Here is a 19569-nt window from a genome sequence, read left to right as displayed (position 1 = left end):
CGCTCAGACAACACATAAAACATGTTGCATAGTCAAAACATATTAAAGTGTTTATTCTCTTAATGTTATACATAATAAAAATAAATGAATTGTAATCGTTATATTACAGTCAGTTCAGGACTACAGGAGTCCAATACATAGATGGAGGGCAATATTTCATTTTTGCCTTAAAATGCACTTTAACACATAGCCTCGGAAATCGAATGCCTGCACTCAGGGCACATACAGGAGCTGAGGTGAAACCTTAATCTGGTGGCACTTGAATTCTATCTCTGTCCTGGGCAGGTGGAGCTGCAATCAAATTTCGTACCAAGTGAAGTCCAGACAGGAACATGCCTGCACTCTACAATAGGTGACCTTTGCAACCGGATGGTGAAACTGCTGCAGATGATGAAGCAGGCACTCTATAGCATTTCAATGGTTTCCTATAAACTGCCAAGTTTTGTATAGCAGGAAAAAACAACCAATTAATTGGTCTTCACTAATATACTTCAGATATTTATATATTATTATCGATTTAACTAATATTTGGGACATTCAACATTTGCCAGGCATGCTTACGCATGTGAGCAAGCAAAATGTTTAGCATATTTAATATGATCTTGGATGTATTGTCAATGTTTGACAAAGAAAATTTCTCACAGTGCATTTTGCTGCTGTTATATATCTGACAGCTAATGGCGAGAAAATTAATCTGAAATGTTAACTGACCACACCCCTCCACCCAGCTGAGGGCTGCGTACTGTAGTACAGATTGATTTCCTTCCATTCGTGGTTCATTTTTTCCAGGTTCCTTGAAATCTCGGGCCCTTACTTACTTATCAGTGATGCACATTCGAGCCAAAGTTCCCTTAAATTCCTGCCTGGTACCTACATAGTATATACCAGTATACACGCTGCACCATTCATACTCTTTCAGTCAATGTGTGTGGAATCAGTAGACCTCTTTTCAAATGATTACTGATTGATGTCACCTTACATACAACAACACAACATAACTGTCCAAGAACTTATGCAACCTGGAATGGCCTTGTGTGAATTTACTGGTTTTAGATGGGATTATTACTGTGGACTAGAAAACACTCCAACACTACAGGTAATAAGACAGGAGCTTCTTCAACTAAACACACACTTGTGACCTTTCAGATTCCTCAGATGAGCGAAACTTTTCCCACATTTATCGCACATGTACGGTTTCTCTCCTGTGTGAATTCGTTCGTGGGCCTTAAGGCTGTTCCCTTGATTGAAACTCTTCCCGCACAGAAAGCAGCGGTACGGCTTCTCTCCGGTGTGTATTCTTTGGTGTCTATGAAGGTTGCCCAAAATTCGGAAACTCTTCCCGCACGTGCCACAGCAGAAGGGCTTTTCTCCCGAGTGAATGTTCTGGTGCGTTTTGAGGCTGCTCTGCTGAGTGAACGTTTTCCCGCACGACGGGCAGCTGAACCGCTTCTCCCCCGAGTGGGTCTTCTCGTGAACTTTGAGAGAGCCCGAAGCACTGAAGCTTTTCCCACAAATGACACAGACGAAGGCGTTCAGCGCAGCGAGGCACTGCTGGTGATTCTTGAGCGAAGTCATCGCCTCCCCACAAACGACGCACCTGCAGGGGCTCTCTCCGGCGTGGCTCAGCTGGTGCGATGCGAGGGAAATCGCGGCGCTGAAGCCCTTCCCACAAACGACGCACACGTGCGCCTTGACTCCCGCGTGCACCTGTTGGTGTTTTATAACTCTGCTTTTCTGATTGAAGCTCTTCCCGCACGTGGCGCAGACGTAGGGTTTCTCCCCGGTGTGAATTAGCTTGTGGGCCTTAAGAGTGTTGGCTTGATTGAAACTCTTCCCGCACACAGTGCAGCAAAATGGCTTCTCTCCTGTGTGAATTCGCTGATGCCTGTGAAGGTTGCTCGCAATAGTGAAACTCTTCCCGCAAACCTCGCAGCTGAAGGCCTTTTCGCCAGTGTGGACTATCTGGTGCATTTTCAGACCGTACGCACGGTTGAAAGTCTTGCCACATACGTCACAGCAAAAGGGTTTCTCTCCCGTATGAACCAGCTTGTGTTTTTTCAGCAAACATTTCTGGGGGAAGCTCGCACCGCACTCAGCACAGCCGTATGGTTTCTCCCCTGTGTGAACGAGCATGTGCATTTTCAGACTGCGCTGCACTGTGAAGCCCTTCCCACACTCTGTGCAGCTGTACGGTCTCTCAACAGCGTGAACAATCTGGTGTGCTCTGAGATGCAGCAGTTTAGCAAAGCTCTTCCTACAGTGCATGCAACTGAAAGGTTTTTCTCCTTTCCTGGCACCTCTTCTGCAGCTCTTTGTGTTGTTTTCTTTCTTGAAATGCTTACCGCCGAGCGGATTCCCATTCTTATCTGGCCCTGCTGGCATGGGCTGTCCTTCAGTACCTTCAGTAGGCAAGCTGACTTCCTCCACACAGTTCTGATGTGCAACAGCAGGTGTCCCTGCAGCAACACTGGTAACAACTGTTGGTCCTGCAAGAAACAGCTAAATTTAAGACCGCAAGATTTGGTATTTACTGAAGAAAGTGAGGTAAAGTGTCCTTCTAAAGGGTACATTGGCAGTGCCCCATCTGGGAATCAAACCTGCAACTTCACTTATTGTACAAGACCAGTTTCCAAGCCATTATGCTCCACTGCCACCCGACATCCCAACAACAAATACAAGCAAAGACATCAGCCAATTTGGATACTATGCAAACAATGTTAACCATGTTTTGGGAGTGGTGAGCAGAGTTTCTGTATTAGCTATCTGTCACCTGGACACCCCCACTGCTGCTGTCTGATCTCTCTCCCCCCCCCCCATACCTAGCCATCTGGAACCTCCCACTGGGCAATGCTTCTGCCAGTTTAGTTGAGCACAGTCTGCAGATCTAACAGGTGAATGTATTATTATGATGTACAATGTTGGTATTTATTGATGTAAGATATCTTAAAACTTCTAGAAGCATCTAGAAGTTCAGTTTTGTACTCAAGCTCTGCATGCATCTCTCCAGATGTTCAGAACAGGCTTATACATCCTTCTAAGACCAGATAATTCATTTTGTCCCCTAGAGGACATGAGTCTCAGGTCTTAATGTAAAAAACAATACATTCTGCTATGCTTAAACCTACACTACAAGGAACATTCAATATAAGTCAAATAAATACCTTAATAGTTTTGTTTAAACTTTTTTTCTGCTGGTCTCAGGAAGATAACTGACCACCAGGGAGAAGTGATGACAGAAAAATGCTCATAACTGAAGTAAACCGGGTTTTACCATCTTTACTGGTGTCCAGTTTCTCCTCCAGAGGACTGCTCTGCAAATCCTCTTCAGGCCCTTCCTCCTTGATAATTATTGACTCAATCCTGTCGTCAACGTTCGAAGGCTGTAACAAAAAACTGTGTTATCCTCAATCTAACCGCAATCTGATTCATTTAGCAAACACACACAAGGTTAGCTAAGAATACGTGCTAGAAACAAAGTTTTCTTTATCTCTTAAAAAATGACCAGAGAATGCAAGTGCAAATTTTTTTTTTTTAATATCGCACCTAAAAATCTCTCAGAATGCACAATATTCTTGATTGTGCCCTCCATTGCAAATTAAAATGCATAGTAAGCAACAGCCAGTTGAACAAACCTCTGCTATCACACCAACACACTGCAATGGAGCAACTTCCTCTTCCACAACTGCAGGGACTGCATCACCCCACACACTGATGACAGCAGAATCTGGCTCCTCTAAAATTAAAGAGAAAAACTGAAAATCTCACCTCATCGACAGAAGTGTGCGCACATACACATACATGTGTGTACCCAGCTACAAATTAATGCCAGTGTTTCGAATGAATTCTCTTAAATTAGAAGTATTCACAAATATTTAAGTTAAAAAGCACCGTATGAAATATGAAAAATAATCCCACAAACACAGCGAGGTATCTTACCTGTTTCTGTTGCTCTTAATTCACAGGCACCCTGCACTCCAACAGAGTGAGTTTTTAAGGGTCTCTCTCCTGCTGCACCCCCCACCACAGTCCTCAGCTCCTTCTCCATCAGCTCCAATTTCCTCTTGAGAGTTCCGATCTCATTCCGACTCCGAGACACTTCCAACCGTAAAACCGCCAGTTCTTCAATGGCAAGTTCACAGATTTTATTCACCGCCTCTTGAGCCAGTATCTCTATGACAGAGGCAAGTTGTGTCTAAAAAGACAGTGATACAACAGTTTAATGAGCAAATCCTCAACAAAGACGAATTACTCATTAATTTAGTTTTATTTTTGCAAAATTTATAAATACACAAAAATGACAAAGATCACAAATAATATACAGTGCAGGGAGAGGCAGAAAACCCAGTGGGCTTATTTGAAGCCTCCACCTAAAAAATGTTAAAAATTTTACAATGTTATAGAGAACACAAACTTAACATACAGAAAATAATATAACTACATAAAAGTGATGGCAAACTAGTAGTAACAAAATAGATATAATAATAACAACAACAACAACAACAACAACAACAACAACAACAAAAACAATAATAATGACAAAATAAAACCAGAAAAAGTGAGTGTGTGATGATGTACTTGTGTATGTGTGCTTGCGTGTATGCGCGCGTGTGTGCGTGCGTGCGTGTGTGAGTGTATGTGCGTGTTTGTGAGGGGGATATTGATTTATACACCTGTATTGACTAACTAAGCAATAGTAATGATACATGTCACTACGAGTGAAACAAAATAAAACATGGATACATGGACAACATGGACAGCATCTTTTGTAACATTTTATAGAGGAACAGTTTGCATATAAAACCAATGGAGGTGGAGGAAAATCAAATGATCCCTAAGAGTTTTCTAATACGATGGCTTATTTAAGGTATGGATTCTCCTGGCAATGGGAATTAAAATATATTTTTTAAATAAACATTGATTATAATTTTTTTAATTAAAAAAGAGACTTTACATTCTCACTTGCTGAACAAAAAAGGAAGAAACGATACGTGTGTTTGAACTGAATGTGAATTACTGTGGAAAATCCCACAAAATCAGTTTAATACATAGAATGAAAACAGAAAATAAAACGAGTAGATTTTCCAAAAGTTGACAGATATTGAAATGACATTGCCCCGTATAAGCGCAAGCAATGCACATAGGGGCCCTGCTGGTCAGTCTATATTTTTTCATTGAGCCGTACGCAACTTTCAGTCTATCACCCAAACGCCTGGTAACACACTAGTTATATTTGAGGCATTCAGTCATTCGCTAGCCGGTGGTTATCTTGCCAGCAACACTGTAGGGCTTGTCCTGCAGCAAGCAGCGTCAGCTCTATCGAATTTGGAACATCGCTGAACCTCTTCATCGCCTACAGCTATCGGCATGTTTAACTTACCATCATCGTTTCGCTTCCCACCGCCGGAAATTTAACTTTAGACGCTTTATTGTCGCAGGAGTGAGACATTTCGAAACACAAAGTTGCCGACCTATCAACAACTTTACTAATTTCTGTAAGGACTGCTGTGGCCATAACTTCCATTATGGAGGCTATTTGTGTTTGAAAGGTATTCGACATTCTCAGAGACATTACTTAACAACAGTTATGTCAGAATATTTTAAGGATGAACATAGTTTAATTAGTTAGAATGTAATAAACAAAGATGCCCACTAACAGTGCGAGCTTCAGCTATCCGCGTTAGAAGCAAACAAAACATGCACGTTCTACGTAGAACAGGCTCTGTACTTCCGGTTGTACTTCTTCGATATACATTTCAAAGTAAAAGCCTATTGAAGAAAATGAAAAAATAATACGCCCTCGAACAGTAGTTCTTGAAATTGTGGTTAACCAGGTATGTAAAAGGGACTGCTTAGTAACACGCACTGTCCCAACAATGTTTTTTTGTGTTTATTTACACATTAGTGTGACTTTCATACAGTGGAAACTGCAGTGGATGAATAATTAAGGCAACGAAAACAATCTTTTCAGTCAATTTAACATATGTCGTCTTGTCCCTGTGACAGCGACCACCACCAATATATTTTTTTTAAAGAACAGCTGTGAAATGATCATTTCTGGTGAGCTCCAACGCAGGTCAATACACTTAAATGCAGTGATGGTATTTCTAAATCAGCTGTCTCCAACCAGTAGTTTGTGAGCTACCAGTAGCTTACAGCCTGTTTCCAAGTAGCTCAGCAAAAGGAATAAATACAAGACCTATTGGTCATTATGTGAATAAATATGTAAGTGACATGAGTACTGTACCTCTTGGCCACATTCATTTGTGAAAAAGATGTTTTCTAAATGTCTATTTCATGGATAAAGCCATAAACCATGTAGGTCTTCATACAAATACATAAATAGTCTGCAATGACCTAATGCTCTTGAGATTATTTTGATAGCCAGTAATTCCAAACAAAAAGACATTTGCCACTGATAAAACACATTGACACCAGTTGTATGAAAAAACTACTTTGTACTGTTGTATCATTTTTGTGAGCCAGAAAGAGTTCTCTACCAACCAAACACTGATTAAAAAATAAATATAGCACATTGTAACTTTTTTGAGAAGTGATTTATTAAACCAGGAGGTCAACAGAAAAGGTCTCACGCAGCTGGGAAAATGATAAAAATAAATATAGAATTGTATGAAATGTATTAAAAGAATAGAAAGAGTGATAAATGATTGTAAATTAATGTAATAGAAGGGGAAACTGACTGAAGAAATAGAAACTCACTTCTTGAGTAAAAAATCCATCACACTCAGAAAGCGTGCCTCTCGGGCAGCCGCCTCCCTCACCCGCCTGTCCTCGCGCTCCCTATTTTCTCTAATGAGGCGCTCCTCTCTCTCCCTCATCTCCCGGTCCCTCCTCTCCTCTCTCTCCATCATCTCCCGCTCCCTCCTCTCCTCTCTGTCCATCATCTCTCGTTCCCTCCTCTCTTCTCTCTCCATTATGACCCTCTCCCACTCCGCCTCCCTGGTGTCCCTGGCCTCCTCCCTCCTCTCCAGCTCCTTGATGGCCAGGAGCCATTCAGGCTCCTTTTTGGTCCTCTTGGCGGCTGGGCTGGTGGGTGGCGACTCAGGAGCCGCGGAGCTGGAGGTGGCGGTGGAGCTGAAGCAGGAGGCAGCAGCTCTCTCCTCAGAGGGAAAGGAGGAGACGACCGTGCCACCTGGAGTGGATGAGGAACCAACAGCCACCAGGGTGATGCTGTGACTGGACCCCAGCACCTTGTCCATGGCCGCGTACCACTTCCAGGTGGCAGCAGTCATCTCTACTCCCTCTGTGCTCCTCCCATTGGGTGGGTTCTTTAACTCCTGAAACAGAAAGGCCACCGTTAGTGTGCTGTACATAGTAGTATTTGTAGTATTATTTTATGTCCTTGAGGGACAATTTAACCCTTACTGTTATAGTATTCAATGAAAGCTTAACAATTCCCCCTCTCTCATGGGGTGAACAAAGACGTATCCATCCATTATCATGTAATATGTTACATCCACTGTAGAACACTTGAGAAGGATTGTTGTGCTGTATGCTCCATGGAACATTCCTAGGGCAGTTTCATGACAAGCCATTGGGATAACAACCTTGACTGATACATATATGGCAATCCAGACAAACAGACAGATAGAAAGACAGGTAGAGATACTACAAATACATACCTTGTATTTCTGTTTAAGGTTCTCCCACTTTTTCTTCATGAATGCCACTGTCACCTTCCCCTCCAACCCCATCTGTCTGATAAACATCCTGTAAAGACATATTCACAAATTGGCAAAAATCAACATCAAGCTAACCAGTGAAGATGCTGTGAACTACTAGAGTAAATGAAATACATTGTAGTTAGACAACACTTGGAGTATTGTGTGCAGTTCTAGGGACTGTACTAAAAGAAGGATATAGAGCCTCTGGAAAAGGCTCAAAGAAGAGCACCAAATTGATGCTTGGTATAAAAGATAAAAGCAATGAGGAAAAAACTTAAGATACTTAATCTCTTCAAGTTTAGTAAAAGGAGACTTAGGGGTGATTTGATTGAGGCTTTTAAATTCACAAAGGGGATCGACAAAGTGAACTACACAAGATTCTTCAGGTTGAGTTCTGTTAGTAGAACAAGGGGACATAAATGGACATTAGCACACAGAGAGTAGTCAATGTGTGGAATAGCCTGCCAGGTCACATAGCAGAGGCAGACTACGCTTTATACAGTGTTAGATACTACCTAGTCTGTAGATAATCAGAGCACTAGGTGCAATTTGATCGGCAAAATTGTTGGGCTAAATGGCCTGTTCTCATCATTATATTATGTAGATGGGCATGTACTGTACAGTAGTGCATGCACTAGCTTATCACTTTCCATGGTACAGACGGTGGCTGCATTGGACAAAGTACCAACTTACTCAAACCCCTTCACTGCAGCATTTCTCTTTCCCGTGAAGAGGCTCTCATTAGCACCTCTCCACAAGATAAGCTGCTCTGTTATTTCATCCATCCCTGCAGCAGCAGCAGGAGCAACAACAAAAACAACAGCAGCAAGTTACAAAGCTATCTAGTAACCCAGCATGTCAAGTCAAAGCAACATAATATCCCAACTATGCTGAAGTGCACCACGGCCAATCAGGCGTTCTCAGCCTGTTGTTTTGATATCCTGATATCCAAAGGACGCTGGTGTGACTAAGATAAAGTTACATATGTCTGTATTGCAGTTAGTTCCACTCAACTATTACAGGAACATACACGTGTGCCACGACAAAAGGCTTCTGTAAAGTTACATCCAATCAAATCCGTAGGAAACCTGTAGCTAGACCAGCTGGTGTGTAGTAGCAGATTGTCGGGCCACTATCCAGTTAGCCAGAAGATAATGCTATGTGCAAATGAAGCTACCCAATAAACTACTGAGTAATTTAGCATCGCCACTACACAAGGCTATTGCGTAAACAGTGTGACATCATTTTTCAGAATGGAACATAAAAAGTAAACAAAGCACGTACATGTAAACGCAGATCCAGCTCCGGTGGAATTTAAATCGAGCGTTGCCACATTGGTGTGTTGCTGTTGTTGTCGAAAGGAAAATGTCAGCAAAGCTGAGCCTCATTTTTAATGTGAAGCTGCGTGTTATATTTACGGGACCAAAATGTTCCTTCCCCAGCAGTATGCTCCCGGATGTACTCAGGAGTGTGTTATTCTGTCTTAGAATTCTTACCGCTGAGTAGATTCCCATTCTTATCTGGCCCTGCTGGCATCGGGTGTCCTTCAGTACCTTCAGTAGGCAAGCTGACTTCCTCCACACTGTTCTGATGTGCAACAGCAGGTGTCCCTGCATCAACACTGGCAACAACTATAGGTCCTGCAAGAAACAATAAGATTTAAGATCAGATATTCAGAATGAACAAATCCATGGAAAACTGTTTCTGGAGCAACAGTCTTGCCACAGAAGTATCACCTAACGTTGGTATTTATCAATGCAGGATACCTTAAAATTTCTAGAAGCTCTTTACAGTTCATTTTTGAACCCAAGCTGTATATGCATCTCTCCAGATGTCGAGGACAGGCTTATATATCCTTATTAGACCAGGGAATTAATTTTTATCCCCTGTAGAGGACATGAGTCGCAGGTCTTAACCTCAAGAACCATATATTCTTCTATGCTGAAACTTACACCGCAAGAAATATTCAACAGAAATAAATTATATTTAAAAATTTTTAAATAAATGTTCTTACTGCAACATGTTTTTGTTATCTAAGACATTTGTATTGTGTAAATAAATAAATAATTAACAAAAAAAAAACGTATTCTGTTGGTCTCCGCCGATATGCTCATAAATCGAGTAATTCAGATTTTACCGTCTTTACTGACGTCCAGACTCTGCTCCACAGGACTGCTCTGCAAATACTCTTCAGGCCCTTCCTCCTTGATAATTACGGATTCAATCCCGTCCTCCACATCTGAATGCTGAAATAAAGAAGAGCATTATTCTCAATTTAATCAAATTCTTATTTATTTAAGACATTCACAGGGTTAGAAAAAAAACACATGCTGAAAAAATTCTGTATCTCAAAAAATGACCTGAGAATGCAAGTGTGAGAAATGTTTTTTTCCCCCTCAGAATCTTTCAGGGCCTGTAATACTATGCACAATATTCTTGATTGTGCCCTCCATTGCTTCAGTACAACTCTTACCAACATTAAACAATGAAAAAAAAAACAAAAAAAAACAGCAAGACATTTTCATCAAACAACATATAACTACAGACAATAAACCCTTAGGAAACTGTGGATGGTCACATCAAAGGCAGCAAAAAGCAGATAAAAAAGTCTGCATGTTCAACTTGCCGCCATCTGCCCTGGTAACAAATCAAAGTAAAAGCAACAGTCAGTTGAACAGACCTCTGCTATCATGCCGACACACTGCAATGTAGCAACTTCCTGTTCCACAACTGTGGGGACTGCATCACCCCACAAACTGATGACGGCAGAATGTGGCTCGTCTAAAGTTAAAGGGAAAAAACAGAAAATCTCACCTCATCGACAGAAGTGTGTGCACATATACATACATGTGTGTACCCAGCTACAAATTAATGCCAGTGTTTTAAATGGATGAATTCCCTGTAATTAGGAGTATTCACAAATACTGAAGTTAAAAAGCACATTATGAAATATGAATTAAAAATGAAATATGAAATGAAATATGAAAAATAATCCCACAAACATGAGGTATCTTACCTGTTTCTGTTGCTCTTAATTCACAGGCACCCTGCACTCCAACAGAGTGAGTTTTTAAGGGTCTCTCTCCTGCTGCACCCCCCACCACAGTCCTCAGCTCCTTCGCCATCAGCTCCAATTTCCTCTTGAGAGTTCCGATCTCATTCCGACTCCGAGACACTTCCAACCGTAAAACCGCCAGTTCTTCAATGGCAACTTTACAGATTTTATTCACCGCCTCTTGAGCCAGTATCTCTATGACAGAGGCAAGTTGTGTCTAAAAAGACAGTGATACAACAGTTCAATGAGCAAATCCCCACCAAAGGCTGATAACTCAACATCTTCATATCAAAACAATGGAGGAATGATCCGTGAGAGTCTTCTAATACCACTGGCTTACTGAATATTTTTTAAATTACATTTGATTGCAATTTCTCAAGTGAAAAAAAGATCTTTTCTCACTTAAGTTACTGAACAAAGCAGATAGAAACGCTTCGTGTGTTCGAACAGCATGTTCATTTACAGTGGAAAATCCCACAAAACAAGTTTAATACATAGGATGAAAACAAGGAACATAATGGTTAGATTTTCCAAAATTCATTTCAAAATTCAGACTGATCTTTACCATCAATAAATGCCAGCACTCTGCCATTTGTCACATTTATTCTGCCTCTGTAAGATTTTCAGATCTTGGGGACAATCAGTAAATTAGATAATTGAGATTTCCCTATTTAAGAGCAAGCGGTCTATATTTTAAATGAGCAGTATGCCTATGCACAACACCGATTTAAAAATTGAGCCGTCTATAACAAGTATCGTTACACCTGGTAAACATTGGCTATAACTGAGGCATTCAGTCACTCGCTACCCAGTCGGTTATCTAGCAAACAACACTGCAGATCTGGTCCTGCAGCAAGCAGCGTCAGCTATACCGCATCTGAACACCGCCGAGCCTCTTCATTTTCCATAATCACTGGCTCGCTTAACTCACCATCCTCGTTTCGCTTTCCACCACCGGAAATATAACTTTAGACGCTTTATTCTCTTGAGAGCCAGACAGTTCAATACAGAAAGTGGCTGAGCTCTCGACACCTTTACTAATTTCTGTGAGGACTGCTGTGGCCATTACTTCCATTATGGAGACTATTTGTCTTTGAAAGGTATTCGACATTCTCAGTGACATAAACTTGGCACTTATTTCAGAATTTTTTTTTAAGGCTTAACATAGTTTGAATGTAGAAAACGCTTTAGCAGTTAGTTACTAACAACAAAGATGCCACTAACAGTGACATGCGACCTGAATGTTTTCCAGGCTGTACTTCCGGCCGTACTTCTTCAATATGTATTTCAAAGTAAAAGCCTATTGCAGCAAACGAAAAAGACAACGCGTGTCGCATTCTTAAACATTTTTGTTTTGTCAGTTTAATACATTCCTTCTCGTCTTTGTTACTGTGTCTGCATGAATCTGGCTGTGTATCTTACAAAATTAATATGCTTTATAAAAATAAAAACAAAAAAGATCAAGGAATAGCAACACCAACTCGTACAAAACATATATTCCATAAGAAACTAAACATATACTTGAAAAAACTCTCTTCGATGTAAAGTACTGATATGCAAATCTCTCTCTCTCTCTCTCTCACACACGCTTGAAATAACAGGCTTGCCACTCAATGCATTGATTTCAAAAGAAATATATTCTACATAATCAGTACACACACTTGAGAACAATATAAAAAAATAGGGTACATTAACAGACTGAAGAGGACAATTCAAAATGAGCACATCTACATTAAATTTAATCAGGATAGAACAATGGTTATCGAACATGTTCATATGGTAACAGTAACAAAGTTTTAATACTTTACAGTGGCAATGTTTCTTCAGGTGGAAACATAATTTTAACAACCCTGATAGGCAGCGATAAAATAATGTACCAATCCAATCTTTCATATAAATGAATCAGTTCATAAGAGCAAGAATTGGTTTGTGGCAGCCATTTTTAAAAAACAACAGCCTCAAAACACAAATGAGTGCAAGTCCCACATCATTCCACCACGGTTTCAGGTGTTATGTGATGCAAGTGACATTGCCAAATTAGTATAATTCAATAACTACTGGTAGCCTGGTTTCTTAACACAAACTATGAGACGTTTGGCCATGTTGTATAGTGTGTATGCATTACATTTTGGGCCCATGTGCCCAGTTTATTGCACATTATTCATAAATGGATCTACTATGAACCTAGGAAGTCGTATGAATTCTTCAAAACCTAAGGAGGTTTTATAGAAATATTATAGTAAAACATCAACAGGATGCCAATACACTTACTGAGCTCGGCACCATAAAAATATCCTAAGTCACGTTAACCTGCATTATTGCTGTCCCTGGAGTTATTTGATTCATATCCAAAATTTACAAAGTAATTAAAGGGCTCTACCAAAGTAAAAACTACTGAATTTAATTCTACAAAGAATTTTAAAACACCATGGATAAACCAAACATCTCTATACTTCAAAGTCTATCACTTCCTTCTCTTGTCAACACGATAAGGCTGTCTGGTGCAAATACTGATGCTGAGACACGTAACAGATCTTCATAGAATTAAGTCATAAGTTGTTCCTTGCTATGGAAAACATTGCATGACCAGGAAGATGCTCAGTTGTGGAACTTACGGGGTTTAAGAACCGGCCCCAAAAATCATGCAGTTCAACAGTTCAACCACATTGTACACTTCAGTTTAAAAATTCTGTCCAGACTTTTACAAAACAGTTTGCTCAAGTCTCAAAATCCTCACTGTCAAGACTGAAGTGTCGCTGGGAATCCCGAAGTGCTGCATACTTGGGCATAACATTACCTAGAGATTGAGTGTTTCAGTCGGCAGGGGACAGAGGATCTCATTGTTCAACAGCGCCCCCTCTGGTTAAGTGGGCCAGTGAAACCACTTTTAAATTTCATCCGATTGGCAAATATACGGCAATTCGCATCAAAAGTAAAAATTTCAACTACTTTATATCTCACACAGTGTAGCATCTGTATTCAACAAATGCAGTATTTATTGCTAATGACTACTTCTAGTTGACATACTTAGGAGTTGCATTTTATTTGTATGTTTGACATAAAGCCCTGTTAATAAGAACAGATCAAGTTTGCTTGGTTTTGAGGAACTTGTGGTTTTAAAAGATGAGGAACAGAGAACCTCCTCCCATATGGCACAGGAAAATTGTTCCCTTCAGGTGTAAACACATTTGTGTTCCCTAAGATTTCTTACATATGCAAAACTCTTCCCACATTTATCACACATAAATGGTTTCTCTCCTGTGTGGATTTGCTGGTGAGCTTTCACATTATTAGCTTGGCTGAAACTTTTCCCACAAATATGACAGCTAAATGGTTTCTCTCCAGTGTGAACACGCTGATGTCTCTTAAGATTACCCACAAAACTGAAAGTCTTCCCACATGTGGCACAGTTAAAAGGCTTCTCTCCCGTGTGAGTTCTTTGATGTGACTTAAGACTGTTTTGAAAACTGAAATTTTTCCCACATATGTCACAGGTGAATGGTTTCTCTCCTGTGTGAATTTTTTGGTGTGATAGAAGTGCACTTACCTGGCTAAAACACCTGCCACACTTCACACAGCTGTATGGTTTCTCTCCTGTGTGAACTCGCTCATGTATTTTAAGGTAATGTGCATACCTGAAGGTCTTTCCACAAAATTCACAAGTGCAAGGATTCTGTGTGTTTTGCTCCCCAGTGTGAGTTTCCTCGTGTTTCTGTAGTGTGACCTGATGAGTGAACCTTCTCCCACATGTAGCACAACTGAATGGTTTCTCCTTTCTAAACCTTCTCTGTCCAGTGTGAATTTGCTTATGGTCTTTCAGACTATTAGCTTGAGTGAAACACCTCCCACATATGTCACAGCTAAACGGTTTCTCTCCCGTGTGCACTCGTAGATGCCGATTAAGGTTAACTGCAACGCTGAAGCTCCTCCCACATATATCGCAGCTGAAGGCTTTTTCTCCTGTATGAACTACCTGGTGTGTTTTAAGACTGTTTGCACTGCTGAAGCTCTTCTCGCATTTGTTGCAAGGGTACGGCTTTTCTCCTGTGTGAACCCTGCGGTGCACTGTAAGGTAACTAGCTTGACGGAAACTCTTTCCGCACGTAACACAGCTGTACGGTTTCTCGCCGGTGTGAATACGCTGGTGCACCAACAGGCTGCGTTTTACAGTGAAGCCCTTTCCGCAGCGTGTGCAATTGAACGGTTTCTCCGCCGCATGGACAATCTGGTGTGTTTTAAGGCTATACTTCTGACTGAAGGTCTTTCCGCACTCTGTGCAGCTGAACACCTTCTCCTCCTTCTGAGCGACCTTGTGCGGTTTCTCCCCAGTGTGAACTCGCTCGTGCATCTCCAGCCTGCGCTTCACCGCAAACCTCTTCCCGCAATGTCCGCACCCAAACGGCTTCTCTGCCGAGTTGAGGACTCGTTTCGCTCTAGGAGCGCATTTCTGTCTGCTGTGCTTCCCCTCGTTTGAATGGCCCGGCCTTCTCTCGCCTTCGCCAGCTGCCCCGCCGGCCTTCAGGTTCTTTGTCTTCCTGAAATGCTTTCTGCTCGCAGGGCACTCGTCTTTGACAGGAACGTCTGCGCTTGACTCAACGGCAACATCCTGCCCTTCCTGGTCTTCCGTATGCGTGCCGGTTTCCTCCGCTGGGACCCCATGCACAATGGGGGGGTTTTCCCCAGCGTAAGCGCCAAACTTCACAGGTCCTGCGAACGGCATCAGAGTAAAGAACGCTTAGTCATAAGAGAATAAGTTCATATACAGCACGATCACCTTACGGTCAAGAATCTCACCCTCTCCGCTGATCCTCATGCCCTCCTGTACATCGCCGTTATCCAGGTCCTCTTCCAGTATTTCCTCCTTGATGACAATCGATTCAAGTCCATCCTCTTGCAAATCCTCAGACTGTCACAAAGTTGTGAGGTGATTATTATTATGATTGGAACCCAGTTCTGAATCTTCTAATATGGAACAACACTCACAACAAATAAGAGGGTTAATTCAGCAATAATAAGGTAAAGCTTTTGTATTACATCAACAGGCCCAACTACAACCATATAGAGTGCGAGCAGTGCACCCACCAGCAGCATTGCTTTTTTGTTAAACTAAAAAAAATGTGAGAAAAAGTTTTTCAAAGTTTCGTGAGCTTGTCAAAGCGCAAGGGGGTGGAATCTGTTAAAGAAAACAGGAACAACTAACATTTTCTGGATATGTTAAACTATTTTTTATAAACATGGACACTAGTTGACTTACCTGTAAAGCCATGCCAATGCAAAAAAGTATTTAAGATGTGTCAAATTCATTAAGTATAATCTTAATATGCTTTTCAGACTACTCTAACACAAGTTAATCATTTGCTTAGGAATGAAGACGATCCAAATTTAAATCTACATATTGCAGGTATAACTGAGATTTGACCCTTTGATTACATGGTAATAGGCTGGATTCCCTTCAGCCTTTGTTTCAAAATGAATTCACAAAATAATCGTACTAAACATGGCCAAGTTTAAGACAACTTTACGCAACTGCTGAAATTGAAAAAAAAAAAGCCTGACTTACTGTCAGAGTCAGAGTTGAAGACTTTTGTTGCTACGTTTATGCAACAAACCCCAGGTTCTGCAACACATTCTCTGAATCAGTCCCCATAATCAATGTGCTCCATTATCAATAATGTCGGAGTAGAATTCAGGTTGAAAACCTGTTAGGTAAACATACCTCTACCATCATGACCACACACTGCAACGGATTAACGTCCTCTTCAGTGTCCGTGAGCCCCGAGTCCCCCCACAGCCCAACCCTGTGAGAAGATGACTCCTCTGAAACAACAATGACGTCATGAGTTCCAACAAACTACTTCTTTCCCAGACTTAAAATATTAACATACGTACAAGTGTGTACAGTCGACACAACTCCATTGCAGTTGAACAGAGATGCTAAAAGCAAGGGAAAGAAATTCCCAGAATAGACTCCACTGAATAGGGGGACATACAGCTACAACCCGGCATTTCAAACTGGGAGAAACGGAAAGGAAAACCGGGACACAAAATGAAACTAAACAAGCACAAACACAGCACATCACCTTACCTGTTTCTGTTGCTCTTAATTCCCAGGCAACCTGCACTCCAACAGAGTGGGTTTTTAAGGGTCTTTCTCCTGCTGCACCTCCCTGCACAATCCTCAGCTCCTTCGCCATCAGCTCCAATTCTCTCTTGAGAGCTCCGATCTCATTCCGACTCCGAGACACTTCCAAACGTAAAACCGCCAATTCTTCAATGGCAAGTTTACAGATTTTGTTCACTGCATCCTTAGCCAGGGCATCCATAATGGTAGAAATCTGTGTCTGGAAACAAAAAGGCAAATAAACAGCCATCACTTCTTTTCATACTGCAGCCCACAGCCAAGCTTGCAGTGAGCTGAGTCAGAGGAAGACCGTCTAATAGGCGGCTTTGGCATGCAGTCCCCAGGCACCAGTGGTGGGGTCCCAATAGAGAGATGAAATGTGGACCCCTAACCAACTGAGCCTACGCCTACCCAGGGCAGGGTCTTGGATTACTGCCCCCACAGTAGGCCACTGCACCTTTCCCAATAAACAGGACACCCCGAGTACAACTGTGAGGTGGGTGGCCAAGCCCCATGTTTGTTCAACAAATGGTCAAATAGGTGCTCTTGAAGGTGCTCATTATGTATACAGGGCTAATGAGCTGTTTCTATATTATTTCTGTATCCTAATAATCTATTGATTGATTAAGTATAGCCTAAATCTATCTAAAAATTATTTTACCTCAAGGTAAAACACCTGTTCATTGTAAAATATACCCAAGATGCCCAATTGCTTTTTTATTATCAAGTAGGCTATATCATGCAAGTGATGGTGCACGACAGTGGTGAACGGCCTGAAGTAGCCTACATCACATGCCTGGTCCACTCCATACCAAGTGTAGGAGTGATGTCAAAGCATAATGCAAAGAACTACTTAGCTTATATCCAAGTAGTGCAACTAGAGTAAACATTACAATTGTCTTGGAGCTCTGTTCTACACCTAAAGTCACATTGATATAGTTCCATGCTACCATGAATGTAGCTTGTGAAACTGGCTTGAGGATGGTAACACTAGTTTAGGGACATGAAACTACCTCTTTTTAAAATACCCATGAAGAAACATGTCAAACGACATGTACAATGGAAATACACTGCAACAGTACTGTCATTCACTGGTTTTTTAGCATAATTGTTTAGCATATTAGACACATAAAAATGGAACGTTAGCAGCTTCAACAGAAGCCACAATGCTTTCAAAGGTAAGAATATGGAACTGACCATCTGGTTAGGCTGTAGAACCTTCAATTACAGCTGATTAATATTTATGAAGAAACACACCCAACATTCAGTGCCATGTATTGTCCTTTGTCACACCCCTTCATAAATATTCATAGACTGCATCAAAGCAAAAGGTTTCAGCTTCAATTTTGAATTTAGAGAATGTAGATCTCACCATCTGGTTTGTTTGCAGAGTCTTTGGTTCAATTAAAAAACATGAAGCAGCAAATATCTAAATTTCTAGAAATTCAGTCTCTTATATGTCAACAATAGTGTAAGAGACTGTAAGAAAAATATTAATAAGATAAATACCAGGGAAGATCATTGCTTATAACAACATTACCTGGCATGGGTTCCACCATATATTAAGCTGAATCTGTTTAATATTTACAATTAACTAAAATACTTCAGTTTGAAATGGGATAGTATTAAAACGGCATGCTTCCATACGTTCACATGCCACAAAGGAATGCATGTTAGCTTTCTGACTATTTACTCAGATAAAACAGTCGGTTCGGTTAGCCACATGCAAATGATATACCTACGTAGCAACGTCACAAATCAAGTCATAATCTAATTACAAGTCACATAAAATCTCTAATTCATTTTTATTTTGTAATATTTTCAGCCACATTTGAAACCAGTCAGATGCTATGCAAAAGTACATAAATTAAAATTCACTCTACTCACTCAGAACTAACTAGCACGCGAGCTCATTTACATGATTGCGAAGACAAAAAATACCACGTCCGAAATCACAGAATAGTATATTGAATTCAGAACTCACCATAAACAGCAGTTTCTTCGGTACTGAATCATCATTTTGATCCTGTGATATTTCAAACCCTAAGACAACAGAGTCCAGGTCGACAACTTTCCTCATTTCTTCTAAGGCCGCTTTTGCCAGTAATTCTATAACAGAGGCTATTCGTGTTTGAAAATCATTAGACATTCTTCCCGTGATTTAACAGAATAGCTTTCAGAATATAAAATGAAATTCAATTGGTGTGAAAGTCAAAATCCATAATACTGCCACAAGAACACACAAACGTACAGGTGTTAGAGCATTGCATTTGGATACTTCGGTTGACAGGAAGTAGGAGGAAAATTACTTCCGGCGCCCAATCGGCCTAAGGATTTCAAAACAAAGGTACACTATTTTTCTGCATTAAGAAAAAAAATTAATATACTATAGGCCACAACTTCCCAAATCATCGCTGCATCTCGCTGCATGAAAGCTTATCGAAAATGTCCTGTAGCATTTATATAATTCCTGAAGCCAACATAAATCACAGGGTGAATACTTTTTAAGGCATAGCATTTAGTACAAAATACATTTATAAACAAATACAATGCCATTGCAATTTTAACTTTATATATGTGTAATTGCTGAAATACATAAATATAAACAAGATATTTTTAAAAAAGGGAACACAGTTTAGTTTATTCTGTTGTGGACCTCCTTCTTCATAGATCCCGGGGGTCCTCGTATCCAAACTTGGGAACTTCTGCTT

At 40.8% G+C, this 19569-nt stretch overlaps 1 protein-coding gene across 1 annotated transcript; it reads right to left on the bottom strand.

Moving 5' to 3' along the window:
- Positions 1–24: 24 nt before the first annotated feature.
- On the bottom strand, positions 25–19193 carry si:dkey-182i3.10 (zinc finger protein 729). Its single transcript, XM_064301492.1, has 10 exons — positions 18843–19193; positions 16823–17078; positions 16454–16554; positions 15532–15643; positions 13912–15444; positions 5378–5571; positions 3937–4192; positions 3633–3733; positions 3272–3380; positions 25–2486 (listed from the first exon to the last, which is right to left on the bottom strand). The coding sequence occupies exons 1-10, from the start codon at positions 19005–19007 to the stop codon at positions 1117–1119; spliced, it is 4197 nt and encodes a 1398-aa protein (XP_064157562.1). The 5' UTR covers positions 19008–19193; the 3' UTR covers positions 25–1116.
- Between the last annotated feature and the right edge of the window lie 376 nt (positions 19194–19569).

This window comes from Anguilla rostrata, chromosome 12 (assembly GCF_018555375.3).
Source record: "Anguilla rostrata isolate EN2019 chromosome 12, ASM1855537v3, whole genome shotgun sequence".
NCBI classification, from domain to species: Eukaryota; Metazoa; Chordata; class Actinopteri; order Anguilliformes; family Anguillidae; genus Anguilla; species Anguilla rostrata.
This window is presented reverse-complemented; position numbering and strand designations above follow the sequence as displayed.